The sequence below is a fragment of the Pavona decussata genome, unplaced genomic scaffold (assembly GCF_977016875.1).
Source record: "Pavona decussata unplaced genomic scaffold, jaPavDecu1.1 SCAFFOLD_87, whole genome shotgun sequence".
NCBI lineage: Eukaryota > Metazoa > Cnidaria > Anthozoa > Scleractinia > Agariciidae > Pavona > Pavona decussata.
The window spans coordinates 359,889-379,036 of NW_028145504.1; the positions used below are offsets into that span (position 1 = coordinate 359,889).

Here is a 19,148-nt window from a genome sequence, read left to right on the forward strand (position 1 = left end):
ACTGTTCGTCCATCCGTCCGTCCGTCCGTCCGTCCGTCCATCCATTGTTCGTTTCTTTATTCATGCATTCTTTTAAAAAATAAACTGCAAAGGACCGGAAAACGGAAATGTTGCAAGTATACGCAGGATCTGTAAAAGATCTATTCAGCCAAAAATAAATACAAGTAGCTCAAATGCAAGGCTGATCTGACTGCGTACAAAACTTAACACGACAGTTCTTGAGCTACTGGTATTCCTCTGAAGACTGTTAAATCTTCCCGTATTGGGATACATTTATTCTGAGGTGAGCAAGATAAAATTAACAAGAGTTTTCATGCCATAGATTTCCTTTATTTCACGCTTTATCAATTTTTATCACACAAATTTCAAGATTTCATTGTCTGATCGATCCAGTTCCGGAACTTAGCAACCCGTCCAAACACAGTGTATCGCTCAGTAGCAGAGCACCTCGGGGAACCCCAGCTGACGTCACCCTGGAGAACCCAATTGCCGTTAGCACCCTGGCAGACGTAAGGGCCACCACTGTCTCCATGGCAGCCACTGAGAATAGTGCCACTGACACCAGCGCACAGCATGTATTGAGTGATCTGAAGAGACGATCCTCCTATTAAAAACAATAGATCGGGTCAACTAAACGTAATAACAAAATGTCTCGGACATTAACTGAGAGGGAAAACGCATACTTCTTATGTCGATTTTGTTTTGTCCCACAATGCTATGAGAGCATAAAGTCATTGTGATGGATCTTTCAAGTGATGCAAGCCTATTTAAAAATAAAAATAAAAAAAAATGACTTCAGTCGCGTACCTGGTGATGCCGCTAGTTTTCTTGCACATTCGCTGTTGGTGACCGGTGGCATTTGAGCTTGCTGAAGAATGTTGTGAGAAGATCCTGGGTGTTTTATCTTGCCCCATCCTAAATGAAAATGTAAAAAAGTAAAAAAAAAAAAAATAATTAATAATTCTTTATAATTGAATTTTGAGCGCGGTGGAATATCAATTTTTATCACAACTGCTATCAGTGCTACAAGGATTCCCATTTGCTTGTTGATTCTCTCAACGTAAAGTGGGTCCAATAAAAAAGTTACCGATTCAAGGATCCTTCAATACGTTATGTGGCATTCTGATACCAAAACGAATGTGGCCAATTCGTATCGCACGACGGCAACGCCAGCAAAAATGTCACTTAGAAATAAATATTCATATCATCTTAGCTACTTTGTTTTAATTGTGATTATTCTAATCCGTTCAACTTGCACAATGTGAACGACTTATCTAGGAATATCGTCAGTAGCAACGCCGTCCAATGCCAGAAAAAAAAAAAAAGAAGGGAAAAAAAAAAACTGTCGAGTGCCCACGCTCTGCTTAAAACTTTGATTTTTTTTTTTTCACGACGTTAGGGCATTAAGTAGCGACGACGGCGGCGTCAACGAGAACGTCAGTAAATAGTTGTTTTGATAAGCAAAATACTGGCTTTGTACGTGCATTATACTCTTTGGTACAATTAATTTTGTATGTCTCTTTTATCTGACGAGAAAGTATTAGATACTACTAGAACAAGTCTAGTCAACCCGTAAAACATCAAATTGTCAACACAGGCGCAGACAATACACGTTAGCGTTTCTTTCTTTGGCGTATCGATGATATGTTGGACATAAAGGAACCCTCCCAAAAGCTCGCAGAGAAAAAAACTTGGGAATTTTCTAACGAGGCGTCTAAGTTTTACTTTGTGACAACCATCAGAAAAAAATACTGACGATTTCGTTTGTAAACGCTCGCTTAAAAGGATTTACTCCATCTTTTCTTCTCTGATTCTATTTCATTTGTTTACCTCGAAAGCAGAATATTATAGCGCGCAATGCTGCATGCATTTAGTGCCGAGAGAGGCTAGAATTTCTAAATCAACTCACCTGTAATGTAGCATCTGGACGAGGTCGGAACCATTTCATCTTGGGTTGGTAGACACACAGTTCCAACTCGAACGTTCAGAGTAGCCGGCCTCGACAGCTGAATCAAAGCAATGTCTTTGTCAATCGTGCGCGATGAATACTGGGGGTGTTTTATCACTCGCTTGGCTGTTATATCTTGTTCAGTTCCTTCGGAAACCAAACGGTTATGATCACCCAGGCGGATGGTGTAATAACTGGCTGTCCTGTGGAATAAATTACAAGTAACATCTTGGGTCCGGTTGTTCGAAAGCCGATTAACGCTAATCTATGATTAAAGTTAACCAAGGTGTTTATCTCGCTCGTTAAAAATTTTATGGACGGGTAAGTTTTAGCTAATGCTAAAGAAACGTCCAAGGCAAAACTAAAGGACAAAAATCTTTTGGGAGAATCGTTATGGATTAGTCAATAAACTCGAATCAAAGTTCAAATTAAACCAGAACTAGCTTAATGGGACTTTGAACAACTGAGTCCTGAATTTTCATCTGTTTGGGGAAAAAAGTAATGGCTTTGTTAATTGATTGTGAATGGTTTAATTATTTCACTTTTATAAAATTAATTTGCTGCCTTATTAAAACAGTTCTCCTGATGACACCGCATGCAGGTGTCATATGCCAGCATATTCTCGTGGATTCACGTAATTCGATCAGACGCGTTGCTTCTATTGTTGGCAGCAAACGTGGTTAATAGTTTGCTTGAACGCAATTAATATTATTTATTTAACGGCAGGTTTTGTTTTCTTATTTATTTGGTTGAGAAAGAGCAACAGCCACATTCCCGCATTTACTTACGTTGTAGAAATACAATGCGCTGCTGTGACCACCCAATCAGGAGCGATCAGAGATCCACCACAACTGAACGACTTGGAGCTTCCTCGCAGGAGGGCGATCTAATGTAAAAGAACATAAAAATTAACAGTGTTTAATAGTAGCGACTCAGGATCTAAGCATACCTCTTCTATTTGGCTCCTGCTCTTATTTTAAACCTCGCTTGAACGGCGGACCATTTTTGAGACACTGATTTATTTGAACAATATTGATAGAGGAGATGTCCGGTTCAGGAGGGCTGGTTTCAATGGTTTTAATGTGTTTACATTAAATTATTATTTATAGTAAGGACATTAAAATAAATAAGTACTAAGTTCCAAACTAAAACGGACTGGAAATATTATTGATATTTAAAAATGTTCCCTTGAGCTCTGTAGAGGATTTTTCAATGATCTAATAGTCCTAGGGATTGTGATCCATGTTTCGCCCCATTAGTTTTAAAATGCATTGAAACTTCTTAGTTCTTGAGGGAGTCTTAACAGGTCTCTCGTCCTTATACAAAAGTTATGTACAGTCAATTAAATTATCATACACTTGAACGCAAATATACACTGTAGAGGTGGACGACGTTGGGGCGCACTCCAACAGATGCCCCGCTGGTTTAAAGGCTTTCTTTATCAAGGTTTATATATTATGTCCCTAGTTATTCTTTCAGCGTTGGAAAATTGAAAACAATGCTGCTAGTTTTATTTTGACATGCAAAGCGCGCGAAGTGCCATCCATCTGCAGAATTCGGTGCAAAAGAAATAGTTGTTCCACATTTATCTAAGATTTCAAGTCCACATTCAATCTTCCTAGTTCAGTGTGGTGATTAAAGTAAGTAGTAGGTCACGCGTTCGTCAACTGTGTATAAAATATTTAAAGGGAAAAAAGTGAGCTTAGCTGAATAAAAATCAAAAATTTGCCTGACGCAATGTCTTAAATAATATATAGAATTATCTGGCCTCACCTGCCAAGGCCAATTTCCTGGCTTTGCATCCACTCCTCCAATAACACGAGTCACTGGGGACTTGCCACATGACCCTGGAGCCGAAGTGGGAGGAACTAATGATAATAATAATTAATATGAACCTTTATCTTCTCTCAGTCAGTGTTTATAGCGCAATGTGCAAAGGTTGCCTCGTATTTAACCTTAACAAAAAAGTGGTTAAAATTGAACATGACAAAATTGGAAATCCAGGTTGACAGGAGGTGGACCAATTGACTAATTTACAAGCGTCGCCGAGCAGTTGATCTCGGGGATTCCTAGAAACTTCAAGTCCATCTAGCGGCCGTAGCGGGACCTGAACAAGCGAGCGCCGGATTTCAAGTTCAGCGAAGTTAATCGCTCAGCCACTTGGTAGCCTCCTGGGGTGACTTGAAGTGACCACAGCAACGACTAAATAGTTCTAAGCATCAGCATGGTTAAATGCTAAGGTCACTTATTTTTTGGACCTAAATTTATTATCATTCCACAGAACATTAATGCGGCGGTGCAATTTGACATCACGATTTACTCCCCATGTGGACAGCGGATGGGAAGAAGCCTGACATTTCAGCATACAGCATTAGAGCATACAGTCTTTCTTTGCTAATTTGTTTGTTTGTTTTTGAAGAAGAAAAGTTTAATTTCAAATGGCCCTTTGAATTTGCTAAGCTTTATAAACTGATATTGCAATTGTGCCTATAACCATTACATACATATCGAGAGACTTTCTAGTACAACCGAAACAGTGTAAAAAAGATCATGCGCGTGTAAACATAAGTCGTAGCCTCTTTTGATTCGTCACTCAATTTTTGTAAGGGGAACGATTGCGTGACAAGAAAAAGAGCGCGTGTAAGGGAGGCCCATTAGTCATTGTAGTAGTTTCAAATAATTTTGAACCCGCCTCGCTGTTTCCGAATGTAATCCCTTTGTGAAGATTTTTTCGAGGTCTTCGTTAATTAGAAACGTAAGATCGTGTTAGTTTTTGTCAAAGAACGTGTCTTTTTTCAGTGAGTTATTTGTTCATGTTCATGTTATGAAGGAAATCAAAGCACTATTAACCTACCAATGGGACACATGTTGCAGGATTTTGGACAGTTTTTCTGTGCCCACGCTTTGTTTTGATTGCAGAAGTTTCCACAAGAAGCAACATGTGGACAGACGAATGCAAATGTTGTACTGTCCTCACAACCTAAAGAAATATACCAGAAAGATTCAGCGTGTTAATAATTAAATTGGGAATGGGCTCATGTTTGGTAAAAAGTCTGCTTGTTCGTCTTCCTACAGTGTAAATGACAATCTGAACTTTACTATTCCTTTTAGAATCCTAAGGTACAGAACATATTTTGCTTAGCAAAAGTTTTTGATAAGCTCAATAAGAGAATTATCAAAGTTTTCTTTTTCACAAATGGCCGTAAAAATATTATAAAGTGACCCTTTACAGAACTGCCTGCCAGAAGCGGCGGTGACCAACGTTGCCTGCCATGGCCATTTGTTGATCTTTGCATTATCGCCACCCACGATACGAGAGTGAGATGGTCTAGATCCGCAATCTCAAAAATGAAAAATTTTATCGTCATATCTTCGTTTACTTCCTTTGAACACGGAAGATAGTGATCAGTACTTTGAGATGTTTTCAAAATTGTTTACGGTGCTCTTTTTAGACACTCTTATGGCAAAACTGAAGCATGTTTAAGCCACCTGATCTCTTTGCAAAGAAGTTTGTTTGGTCTGGCCTTGGATAAGTAGGAATAAACTAAACTGAAAAACGTAACTGAAAAAGTTGTTTAGTTCGTCTGAAAAGTGAGAAATACTCTTTTGGAACTGAACTGAACTGAACAGTTCAAATGACACTTAAAAGAATATATAAGAAAGAAAGAAAGAAAGTATTTGCCTTCGGACATTAGGAATGAGTAAAAGAAACGATTTTTAAACATCTTCTTATATTCAAAATGTTATATGACAAGTTTCAGGTAAACGCTTTAAACTGGACTGGAAGTTAACAAATGAATCCTGCCTACAAAAAGCTCGCACACAGGGTATAAGCTCACAGCTGTGTGCTATCAATACTGAAAAACATCAACCAAACCTCCAGGTGGCGGAGCTGGTGTTTGTGGTGGGGGTGGGGTTGGTGGTACGCCTGAGCAACTTCCTGGCCTCAGTGAAAAGTCGTCAATGGCGATGTCCCCTTGCCAGCTTGCTCCTCTCACCCCCTCAAACAACACTTGGACCTTAAAACAAAGAGAGTAATGATATTAGGGTTGGGCGATAAAGCAGACTTTTTCATGACTGATCATGGAACACAATAATTAATATATTTCATGTCCTTAATTAGTCATTGAGCAGTGCAATTACTTTCGTTGACCTTTGATCTGTTGCAAACATTCTATTACAGTCTTTGTCACCTCGTTTTATTACAAATGGAACTTTCCTTGTGTTCTCTACAGAAAATGTTGTCATAGCGGCCATGTATTGGGTCTGCCATTCTAGATCTGATTGGGTTTTCCAGAAACTACCTCAATTGAACCCAAGTCATAACAAGTTGCTAAAACAAACGAGAAAAGTACAATGCCAAAGAAAATTTACGAAGGAGAATTTTATATGAAAAACTGGCTTGGATTTCTTATTTTTTTGGGCGCAGGTGAGACATCACTCAATTCCTGCGGTGCCCATCACGTTATTTTTTGTTTGGCATTTTAATAACTTGGTCTTACCTGCCGTGAGGCATTTGCAAGTTGTTTTAAGAAACCTAGTCCTAGCCGATAGCGCGTTTGATTAGCTCATGACATGTCAACCACCTGCTAAAAAAGCTTTGTTCATTTTGTGTTTTCCATTCGATATGAACGGATAATGAACAGCAAAGTCCACGTCAGTTGATGAACGACCACTTGAATTCATCTGGCAGAAGAGCAGAGGGTTTCGATTCGAAGACGCTTGGTTTTTTTTCCAGATTCCAGGAAATTTAAAATTTTAATTTTGTTGTTCTTTTATGTGTGTTTTGTTTTGTCTTTCTTTTTCTTTTAATATGCTATATGTTTTCATGTGAAAGTTAATATGTAAGTTTTGCAGCATGGATTACCAGAAACAGTCTCGAAAATACGTCATACTTACGGCACTTCCACTTCCAGCGATGTCAACCTCGGCTTTTTTCCAGGCATTTCCTTGGCTTCCTGACTTGGAAAATTTTATCTGACCACCACTGTATACTTTCAGTGCACCAATATCTCTTCCATTCATGTGGTAATAGAAGGTCATGCAAAAACTACCGCTTCCAGCAGAAGTAAATGAAAGCTTGGCGTTGTCATTTGGCACCCTTGGACTCGAAGTCTCAATGTACATGTATTTTCCTTGAAAAGACAGAAAGCAATCAAATGAATTCCAGACGAGAGTTTCTAAAACCTTCCGAAAGTATTTCTGGAGTAAAAGACTATTTTACGGGCACAATGTTCATTCCCATAAAATCGAAAAGCTTAGGCGTCGAAAACTTAACAGGATAGGAATAATAATAATAATAATAATAATAATAATAATAATAATAATAATAATAATAATAATAATAATAATAATAATAATAATAATAAAAGATCCTTTGACCGCCCCAACCCCCGTTTTTATGGCTGCATAAATTTAGTAATGCAAAGAGTCACCGTTTTTATCCCAATTCTTACAATAGGCCCTGAGTTCTGATAACTGCTCCAATTTTGAAATGAGCGTAGGGAAACACGTAATACTCTCCGTGATCAGAGTTTTGTGATTGAACAGAATAATAACGATGCTTAATGACCGATTTATGTTTCGAGGTTCATCTCACATCTCTGCACAAGTTTTCTGGACCTTGTCGTATTCTCATCAGCATTTCACATATTTTATCGAAGTATTTAGTATTTAGTCAACTCATGGTAAATGTCCTGTGTTCAACAATAGGCGGCCTATTTGGAGTCCATAAAAAGAAACTTGATCTCAGTAGGCCGTACGCTATATCGTTTATAAAACGTTTGACTATAAAGTTGTGTTAAAACATTACTTCAAATCTTTTTAAGGTGTCGAAGAATGGCTAAAAAACGACGACTTTTCGACGTTGGCTTAACGTCATTATAATTATAGTCAAAAAGTGTATACATTGTAATCCATTAACACTAAAAAGAACAATGGGCGATCAAAAAAGTGTAACGTAAGAAGAAAGTCATAAGTTAAACAAAAAGAAATTTTCATACACACCTGAACCCCCATGACCTGTTGATGGTCCTGTACCGGAGGATGTTGTAGAGCCAGACCTCAGTGTCCAGTCAAACTTGTCTGATGTTTCCTGTTTCCATCCCGAGCACAAACCGCTGTCAAAGGTGCACGACACTGGAGAGGAAGGTAAGAAGGTCATAAATCACAAACACAGTGTCCTATTCTTTGCAGATGAATTAAAATTAGGTTGAGAAATACTGACAAGTGAATTTCAGATTTGAAGGAAAAAAATGGGCGAGGGCAAACTATATGTGAGCAAATTTTCTTTTGGTTTGTCCAACAACATGGCGGCACTGCAATCCACCCATAGAAGTGACGCGAAGCAAATTTATTTTTATTGATTAATAAACATTGGCAATTTAAAATCAGTAGCACATACAACTTTACGTCTCGGATCACGTTTAAAACCTATCTTTGGCGTATTTTCATTTCTGGGTGAAATGTAATTTCGGCTTATACTTCGAGAGGAAGCAAACAAACATCTCTATTCTATACCTTTTTGTGGCGGTTGTGGAGTTGCCGGCGGCGGTGGAGTTGGCGGTTGCGCAGTTGGTGGTTTTGGACTAGGCGGGGTTATTCCAGTCTTTGTTAATATCCATGACCTAACTTCACCAACCTTAGCGTAAACACCATACTTCTTAGCCATAGCACAGCCATATCCCCAGCTGGTGACACCCTCCAGATGCCATTTATTGTTATAATCACAAACCAGCGGTCCACCACTATCACCTTGGCAGGAATCAACTCCTCCTTTGTCTAGACCAGCACATAACATGGAGTCATCAATCTTTCCCGGATAAGCCACCAAACAACGCGATTTTGACACCAGTGGAACCGAGGCTTGCTGGAGGATATTAGGTTGACTTCCACCCGATGACAAAGTTCCCCATCCAGTTATCCAGCACCTCTTGCTTGGGTTGTCAATTGGAAGAGCGTTGCTTGGATTTGGCAAACAAACAAGGCCAACTCCTTTCCCAAGGACAGCAGGGCTTTTAAGTTTGAGCAGTGCTATGTCGTGGGCGTATTGTATTGGTTTGTGATAATTTTCATGATTAATAATTTGTTGAACGTCGATGGTCTGCTCTGTACCAACAGACCCACTTACTCTATAATGAGCTCCCAATCTAGACAGGGTATAATCAAACAGGAAAAAACAAAACATTTGTGTTGTGAAAAGTGGGAATCCTACCCATGCGACATAACTAGGAAACATTTATAATAGGTATAGAGGGTGCTCTCTCACAACATGGTTGTTTTCAGAGAGGCCCTTTACATAAAAGTTACAAACAAATAGGGATTCAATTACAATAGTTAAAATTTGCCCTACTAGATACATATATGGTAAGAACTCGCATGAATACTTAACAATTATCCTGTCTACCAGAGAGATAAAATTTCACGAGGCACTTTCCGAGATCGGTTTTCTTAGGTGGTTTTCTCCATCTCTTTAAGACGACTCGAGACCTCTGTTTAATTGTTGCGAGCACCATTCTAAGAAAGTACTGTTTGTAATTTCCGAGTCTTTGCTAGACTACGGGACAATACAAAAGTCTAGCAAAAAAAAAAAAAAAAAATAATGCTGAACTGTAATTTGCCAGTTCATAAACAAAAAGGTAAGCTTAAGCAGTAAAAGTTTTTACACTAACCATTACAAATCTTGACAGCAAACTTGGTTCTTCTTTGTGTTTTATTAAACAGCATTATTAATAATTTGGTGTAGTTTTGAGGTGGTTACTTTTTGAAAGCGCTCTGCCATTTTTCTTCCCGTTAGACCAAATTACGTATATATGAACAATAGCCCCCATTTGGCGCGAAAATATGCTCAGATATTTGTCCGCGGACATTATCTGTTCCGCGAAGCGAACAGTTTTCCGAAAGCGAAACTCGAGGAAAACTGTGAGCTTCAAGGAGCAGATAATGTCCAAGGACAAATATCTGAGCATATTTTTAAAGTCAAACGGAGGCTATTGTGTTTGTTATCCTTCAAATACTTTTCGCAACATGCGGGAATCTCGCAGGAATCAGCAGGATCTGCCATTCTGTCATATGTCAATCACGTCAAAGTTTGTCAGTTGGCTTCCAAAATCTCCACGTCTCCACGTCAGATTTCGCTTCAGGTCGAAAGCGTTTGTTTGGGGAAAAGGTAAAACATTTGAAAGGAAAGTAAACTTGTTTAATTCCGTGAAAGACAAAAGTAAGATACAAGTGGCGGATAAGGTTACAGGGAATTTAACTACCTTTCAAAAACAAGCTAAAGATCACTGAAAACGAAAAACTGTAAAGTATCGCATTCCGTAAAAAGTGTAAACTGCCGTCAACGAAACAGCCGGCGCTTTGTCGTTCTCTTCCTTTATCTCGTGTTCAGTTGGAGCAGCACTCGAAAATACAATTGTGGAATTTGCTAGCTGAAAACGACCTGTGAAGAAATCGAAGCTGAACCTGCAGTCGAATACGACGCCACCGGTTGTTTTTGCTGGATTCCATCAAAGCGCTTTCTTTGCTAACTTGACATTGAATGGAGCCAGCAACGAAGTCGTTCACAATCACTGAGGATTAAACTTGTTGCTCGAGAGTAGGACAAGCTGCTTCTCTTCGTAGAGAATTTCGACATCTCGGGGTATCATGGCTGGTTTTTGTTTCGTGGACGAGATTTTATGCTCGCGAGCGATCTCGACCAGGTGAGCATTGATAACATCATTTACCTGTTTGAACTCTGTCAGTAATGGTACTGAAATTTATGTTTTCGTTATTTAAATTCCTTATATCCAGGCCAGCACGAATTGCTCTCATTGAATTACAACTGTAATACCTGCCGTCGTGTGAGCGAGCTTCGAGCTTATTAATAAAACTCGTTTAATAGCTTGTTGATGGCTTTCTCATTCCGCCAGACTGGAAGAAAACCATAAATACTCTTAAATGAGATAGGGTAAAACTTTTCGCCTTTCATATTTTTCGGTTTTACCACATTTTTAATTCAAGGACTGTTAAACAGAGTTCAAACCAAGAGAAAATGTCGCAAATACGAGCTTGAGTATTTCAACATTTCGTTTACGAACAGCTTACCGTCAAAAACGTTTAGAGCGTATGTTGTTTTCTGGTACTGGTTTATCGACCATCAGGTTTAACTCTTCTTCTGTCACGAAAGCAAACCGTCCACCCATCTTGACATTCATTTGAATTGCAAACTTGACGCTCCTTGAAGTTTTTGAAATTGGGGAATATCACTTGGGGAATATTCTCGGATATTCCCCAGTTTTAGCTGGGGTATATTCGGTCACGTGAGGCGTTTAGACCAATCGCGCGCGAGCGAAAATATTTGATGGATTATAACGCAGGATATCTGTTATGTGCGGACGAAGTATATTGTATTAACCATGACCATATTTGGGCAGTGTTACAATGTGTTGAATGATAAAATATGTTATTCAAAGGCTCCTGTGAGCCAACTCACGAATGCAGAAGTAATTAGCAGCGAGGTATAAAACAAAAAAGAAAAGAAAAGAAAAAAAAAATTCTCCGTTACTTCGGAACCCTTTGCGTCTAAGTCAGCGAGCTACGCCACTAAACAATATTGTCCACAACTTCTGAACGAGAGATTAATTTCTGTATTTATAAGTTGTTGAGGGTTTTTAATTATCTTGCACCTGTGGCGCTAGGATTTTAACGGTCAAATTACTTCGGACCGCCAAAAACGAACACGCGAATGAACAGAGAACACCGTCAGACGTTTCTCCATCATATTTTCTGCTTCCATTTTGCGGGAAATCCCTGTTGACTTGGACGACAATTTCGGCCTTGAGCGGCTTTAAACGGGGCGCTTTTAGTCACTAAAATGACAAGTTGTCCCTAAGTTTCACAGTAGTTTCAGTCAATGGAAGGATTTAGCAGACAACACACCTACTAGTGTTTACTTTTAAGAATAAGTTAGTCGTCGAGTGATTTTACGCTCTTATTTTTTGTCCCGTAATGGCGGTTGATGGTGAATACAAGCGCTATACGTAGACTCATGAATAACTTATAATTTTGATTAAATTCCGATTAAATTAATATAACGTTTGCATTGGATCGAGCGAGCGAGCGAGCGAGCGAGCGAGCGAGCGAGTGAAATTCAGCCCAAATTACGATAACTTGGGCATGCTTAAAAAATCTGGATTTGAACTCTCTCAGTTTCGTTGACGATCTAATGTCCCCAGTCATCGGAATTGACCACTGAAAATGTCACGATGGACTTACAGTTGCAGTGATACAAAATATGAAAAAAAGCTGAAAATGGTCTGGTGAACCACAATTTAGGTGAACAAGACAGCACAGAGGAAAATCTGAATATTACCCACTATCCTATCCTAGCCAGAAGGACCAATTAAAGAATTTTGTTCGAAGGTAACATCCTTCAGCTTAAAGTGGCTGACACCTGTTCCATTACTGTCAGGAACTTACACCTTAACAGATTAATAAGATCACCCTTTCGCAGCTGATGTAATAGTAATGATATCAAAGAAATTGCTTATTATAGGTGAACAGGTTATGTTTGTTTTCTTGATATAATAGGTTGCCATAGCAAAAGTATAACGTTTTCATACACACGCCTGGTTTTAGCTTTAAGTGGCTATAACTAAAAATCGATGCCACTCCAATCAGTCAACTTTCTGCAAAGTAAAAAAGTCGCAGTCTTGAAACAAAAATCGGAACACCTAGCTCGTATATCACGAGTAATATTCACTTAAAGTAAAAATTAGAGGTGTTTTCTAACATGCTACACTGTTGCTATGGTAACCAACCTTGTCAAGAAAGTGATTTCAACTTGTTCACCAATGATTAGGAATTTTTTGGGGTTAAATAATGGAAAAAAAAGTGCAAGGCTGATTTCAAGGTTAGGGAATATATATATTTTTGCAACATTTCGTAAGGCACGGCCTCTCGTCTTCAGTAAGAGCAAGACCCTGTGGTAAAAGAGTTACATTACTTTTCAAATACCATAATTTAATTAGATTTAAAATAAAGTGGTGTCTTCTTTGGGGGTTCAAAATGTTAGAGAGGTCTTCAATACGCATGGGTAATCGCGCGCATTCCTGTTCTAAGATGACACTAAATACGTTATTTCTAAAACAGTCGCCTTGTAAACACTAGGACTCGAACAGTTGATTATTCTTAAATACTCACTTCACTCTCAAAGATGACGGACTCCGTCCTTTGACACAATGTGCGGCTGTTACAACCCACAAGGGATCCACCAGTGACCCTCCACAGAACTGCCTGCCAGAAGTGGTGACCAACATTGCTTGCCATGGCCATCCGTTAATCTTTGCATTATCGCCACCCACGATACGAGAGTGAGATGGTCTAGATCCGCAATCTTAAAAATGAAGAATCTTATCGTTACATCCTCGTTTATTTCCTTTGAACACGGAAGATAGTGATCAGTACTTTGAGATGTTTTCAAAATTGTTTACAGAGCTCTTTTTGGACACTCTCATGGCAAAAGGACCTATTGTTAGCAACACCGAAGCATGTTTTAGCCACCCGGATCTCTTTGCAAAGAAGTTTGTTTGGTCTGGCCTTGGATAAGCAGGAACGGCAACTAAACTGGAAAAGTTGTTTAGTTCGTCCGAAAAGTGAGAAATACTCTATAAGAACTGTCTAAACGACGCTTAAAAGAATATATAAGAAAGAAAGAAAGTATATGCCTTCGGACATATTAGGAAGGAGCAAAAGAAACGATTTAAATCTTCTTATATTCAAAATGTTGCATGACAAGTTCAGGTAAACGCTTTAAACTGGATTGGATGTAAACAAATGAATCACGGCTACAAAAAGCTCGTATAGAGGGTGTTGAGAGGAAGCTGGCTTCCTTTCATTCTTAAGCTCACAGCTGTGTACTATCAATACTGAAACATCAACTAAACCTCCAGGTGGCGGAGCTGGTGTTTGTGGTGGGGGTGGAGTTGGTGGTAAGCCTGAGCAACGTCCTGGCCTCAGTGAAAAGTCATCAATGGCGATGTCCCCTTGCCAGCTTGATCCTCTCACCCCCTCAAACAACACTTGGACCTTAAAACAAAGAGAGTAGTGATATCAGGGTCGGGCAATAAAGCAAACTTTTTCATGACTGATCATGGAACACGATAATTAATATCTAAAACAAAAATAAATGTCCTAAATTAGTCATTGAGCACTGCCGGATCTTTGATCAATTGCAAATATCGTATTACAATCTTTCTCACCTCGTTTTATTACCAATCGAGCTTGCATTGTGTTCTCTAATGAATATGTTGTCACAGCGGCCGTATGTATTGGATCTGCCATTTTTAATATTGGGTTTTTTTTTTGATATTGGGTTTTTCAGAAGCTACCTCAATTGAACCCAAGTCATAACAAATTGTTAAAACAAACTTGAAAAATAAAATGCGAAAGAAAATTTACGGAAGAGAATTTTATATGAAAAGCTGGCTTGGTTTTCTGATTTCTTTTGGCGCAAGTAATACATCATTCAATTCCTGCGGTGCCCATCACCTTATTTTGTACTTGTTGTTGACTGCCGTGCTGCATTTGCAAGTTGTTTTAAAATATCCTAGTCCTGGCCGGTAGCGCGTTTGATTAGCTCATGACATGTGAACCACCTGCTAGAGAAGCTTTGTTCATTTTGTGTTTTTCCTTTGGTATGAACGGATAATGAACAGTAAAGTCGACGTCAGTTGATGAACGACCACTTGAATTCATCTGGCAGTAGAGACAAACGGTTTCGATTCGAAGATGTTTGGTTTTTTCAGATTCCAGTAAATTTAAAATTTTTAATTTTGTTGTCCTTTTAAGTGTGTTTTGTTTTGTCTTTTTTTTTATATTTTAATATACTATGTTTTCATATGCAAGTTAATATTTAAGTTTTGCAGCATGGATTACTAGAAACTGTCTCGAAAATACGTCATACTTACGGCACTTCCGCTTGCAGTGATGTCAACCTCGGCTTTCTGCCAGTCAGTTCCTTGGCTTCCTGACTTGGAAAATTTTATCTGACCACCACTGTATACTTTCAATGCACCAACAGCTCCTCCATTCATGTGGTAATAGAAGGTCATGCAAAAACTACCGCTTCCAGCAGAAGTAAATGAAAGCTTGGCGTTGTCATTTGGCACCCTTGGACTCGAAGTCTCAATGTACATGTATTTTCCTTGAAAAGACAGAAAGCAATCAAATGAATTCCAGACGAGAGTTTCTAAAACCTTCCGAAAGTATTTCAGGAGTAAAAGACTGTTTTACGGGCACAATGTTCATTTCCATAAAATCGAAAAGTTTAGGTGTCGAAAACTTAACACGATGAAAAACACATGGGACTAGTTGATACGAAAAAACTACCACCCGTTAAGAAAAAACGGGTCGAAACTTCTTCCAGGTCGCAAATGCAAACAGAGACGTCAGCGGGAGTGTGAAAAGATCGTTTATGATAAGAATACAAACTAATAAGAATAAAGTATAGGGTACTCTTTGTCGTCCCCATTCTGACTCAGGATCTTCTTTTTAGTTAACTGTATCCTCCAACCGCCTGGAGGATGTTTAGGTTGAACCTTTATTCATAATTAAATTGTAAAAAGTAAGATTACTGTATGTGTATAATGTAAGCGAAGCAGCCGAACCTTCTAGGGATATGTGTGTGTGTGCATTTGCATGTTTTTCTTACTTCAATTGCAAATAATAATAATAATAATAATAATAATAATAATAATAATAATAATAATAATAATATATAAAATCTTTATTACAAAACCTCAATCAAAATCCTATTTACAAACAACCTGGGGACTGGGTCTGGGTAAGATGGCGGTCATACTCCCTCGGTGAGGCTCTCAAAAATGGCGAGTTTATAATCTTTATGCGGTTGTCTGGTTATGTTGAATGTTTTTTAAGTGTTGATGGTGTCCGATAGATGTCATTTCTAACGAAAAGTATGTCAAATAGTAAAGGCAAAGATAAAAAACGGCCTCGTGTGTGTGCATTTGCATGTTTTTCTTACTTCAATTGCAAATAATAATAATAATATTAATAATAATAATAATAATAATAATAATAATAATAATAATAATAATAATAATAATATATAAAATCTTTATTACAAAACCTCAATCAAAATCCTATTTACAAACAACCTGCTGTTAAAACACTATTCATTGACAAATTCTAAAAAATAGAAGCAACTTAACCTTACATAAAAGAAGAGGAAATAGATATAATTAATAATAAAAGTTCAAAACTATAAAATAAAGAATTCCATCATGCAGAGATATCAAAGTCATACAATCGAATTATACTAATGACGGCTTAGCCAGTGTCCATAAAAAGCCCTAAGTATAAACGCATATAGACACGTATTTCAGATATCTGCACAAGCGACATTTATTTCACAGTCTAATGATTACTTTATCTTGCTACAAAACGGCGTACGCGAACCTCTGACGCATGCATGTACCGATCTTAAGAGTTCAAACGAGATCTGTGTCCTGAGCCATAATAATAATAATAATAATAATAATAATAATAATAATAATAATAATAATAATAATAATAATAATAATGATAAGAATAATGATAAAAGATCCTCCGACTGCCCCAAACCCCCTTTTTATGGCTACATAAATTTAGTAATGCAAAGATTGACCGTATTTATCCCAATTCTTACAATAGGCCCTGACTTCTGACTGACCGCTCCAATTTTGAAATGGGCGTACGTAAACAAGTAATACTCTCCGTCGTTAGAGTTTTGTGATTGAACAGAATAATAACGAAGCTTAATGAAATTTAAGTTTCGAGGTTCATCTCTGTACAAGTTTTACTGGACCTTGTCGTATTCTCATCAGCATTTCTTATATTTTATCGAATTTTTTATTATTTAGTCAACTCATAGTAAATGTCCTGTCTGCAACAATAGGCGGCCTATTTTGAGTCCATAAAAAGAAACTTGATCTCAGTAGGCCGTACGCTATATCGTTTATAAAACGTTTGACTATAAAGTTGTGTTAAAACATTACTTAAAATCTTTTTTAAGAGTTTCAAAAAATGGCTTAAAAACGACGACTTTTCGAAGTTGGCTTAACGTCATTATAATTATAGTCAAAAAGTGTATACATTGTAATCAATAAACACTAAAAAGAACAATGGACGATCAAAAAGCTGTAGCGTAAGAAGAAAGTCACAAGTTAAACAAAAATAAATTTTTATACACACCTGATCCACCATGACCTGCTGATGGTCCTGTACCGGAGGATGTTGTAGAGCCAGACCTCAGTGTCCAGTCAAACTTGTCTGATGTTTCCTGTTTCCATCCCGAGCACAAACCGCTGTCAAAGGTGCACGACACTGGAGAGGAAGGTAAGAAGGTCATAAAGCGCAAAGACAGTGTCATATTCTTTGCTTATGAATTGAAATTAGGTTGAGAAATACTGACAAGTGAATTCCAGAACCGAAGGACAAAATGGTCGATGGTTTATATTACTGTTTCAAGTTTTTCAACCCAAGTTCTTGAACGTGTTCAAGGTTTTGACCCAGAAAGGAGCAGAAAAGTTGAAACTTGTAATATGTACAGAAAATTGAAACAGACTAGTGTTATTATTATTATTATTATTATTATTATTATTGTTATTATCATCATTTAGGGTTGTTGATCACGTGTTACGTCGATATTTGCACATTATTATTACATTATTTTTCAGCCTACCAAATTGAAAATACACAGAGTGAAGTAGTGAATTGCCTGCCGTTTATGTAGATCCTACAACCCGGAGCCCCTCTCATACCAAATACCCACTCAATAGGCATACCATTTCGCCGGAAAAGCATTTCTAAAAATAAATATACTATGGAAAAGGTTGATTCAAGAAATGAATAAAGATGGAAGCTACTAGGCATGGGTTCCTGACATTTATGATAAAGCTCAACTTACATGGATTGGTGGGAGGTCCTCCCGTCGGTGGGGCTGGTGTTGCTGAAATAAACATTGATTTGTTGTTATGTTAAAAGTTACAAGAAAAGGCCAAAACAGTATTTGAGTTGACAGTTGCATCGATTAATCGGACTCACTTGGCCCAATCTACATATAAAATGTGTGAAATCGGTTAATTTTATAAACATCTGCGGCATGTTACAGATTTTTTTGAATCACGCCGATTTTCACCTCAGCAAAAGGGAAAAAGAAACCGGCCGAGAGGATGCAACTTGTAAATTAGCCCATGCAATTGAACCTACTAATTACTCGGTACGTGCAAAGCGTTTACACTACTTCTGTTGTCAGTGGTTTGGCTCGGATATTCCACTGAGCACCATGGAAAAACAACAGTAAAGTTGAACTTGAAAACCTCGCTACCACTTCAACAACTATTCTTGATGAAAAAAAATGCTAGTAGTAAGTGCGGCGGGACGGTCAATGAGGGAGAACGCAAGCCTAAGGGAAGGGGTCATGACAAGTGATTCTCCCAGCGGGAGTTTCAAACCATGAATCCAATGTACAGCTACCCCGTGGTGAGACTCTTAAAATAGGACCATGTGAGAAAGTTCCTACGCAGTGAAAGAAATGTGCTGGTATGCTTTTAGACTGTTCACAGTCTACCTTTTTTTCCGTGGGATTCTCGAGACCGGTACGCTTCGATGGAGCTGCCGTTGGTTTGTTAAAGCGAGTAATATTAACACCCACTCCCGCTCCCCTCGGTAGTTTAGACACTCTCCCCAGACCGCGCTCGCTTTTACAAACCAAGATGGCGGCGGTTCCATCGAAGCGTACCGGTCTCGAGAATCCCACGGAAAAATAGGAGGACTGTGAAAAGTCTAGTATGCTTTAAGCCTGGCGATAAAATTAAATGACACTAAATTGATTAGCATGTAGCATGCTTGAATCCCCTTTCAATTTTTTCTTCTAACAGAGAGGTCGCTGATCATTAAAACTACCTTCCTCAAAGGCGTGAAAAAAATTCGGGAGGGGAGAGTACATACAGACACTACCGAAGATTATTTTTGACTATTTCCCCAATATGTCTCGCAAACCAAACGGTAAGACCAGTAAACTTGCAGATCATAATTCCTCAAAGGTATCAAAGAAAATACAATTACCAGTTTTACAGCCGTACAACAAGCCCATCTCTTGAGCATCGATCTTACTGATCCCTTGGCGGTTGCCAATGGAAACCTAACAAACAAAAAA

General features: G+C 38.3%; 1 protein-coding gene across 1 annotated transcript in view; it reads right to left on the minus strand.

The window, feature by feature from the left end:
* Positions 1–353: 353 nt before the first annotated feature.
* LOC146474619 (transmembrane protease serine 9-like) overlaps positions 354–19,148 on the minus strand; it is a 29,021-nt gene continuing 10,226 nt past the window's right edge. The window contains exons 7-22 of the mRNA XM_085116840.1: positions 19,058–19,133; positions 17,898–17,939; positions 17,183–17,314; positions 14,899–15,134; positions 13,876–14,017; positions 13,133–13,325; positions 8,468–9,096; positions 7,955–8,086; positions 6,848–7,083; positions 5,826–5,967; positions 4,803–4,928; positions 3,722–3,816; positions 2,737–2,834; positions 1,910–2,151; positions 808–915; positions 354–604 (exon numbers count right to left, since the gene is read on the minus strand). Coding sequence (XP_084972966.1) covers positions 366–604; positions 808–915; positions 1,910–2,151; positions 2,737–2,834; positions 3,722–3,816; positions 4,803–4,928; positions 5,826–5,967; positions 6,848–7,083; positions 7,955–8,086; positions 8,468–9,096; positions 13,133–13,325; positions 13,876–14,017; positions 14,899–15,134; positions 17,183–17,314; positions 17,898–17,939; positions 19,058–19,133 — 2,868 coding nt within the window. The 3' untranslated portion in view covers positions 354–365. The remainder of the gene's footprint in view (positions 605–807; positions 916–1,909; positions 2,152–2,736; positions 2,835–3,721; positions 3,817–4,802; positions 4,929–5,825; positions 5,968–6,847; positions 7,084–7,954; positions 8,087–8,467; positions 9,097–13,132; positions 13,326–13,875; positions 14,018–14,898; positions 15,135–17,182; positions 17,315–17,897; positions 17,940–19,057; positions 19,134–19,148) is intronic.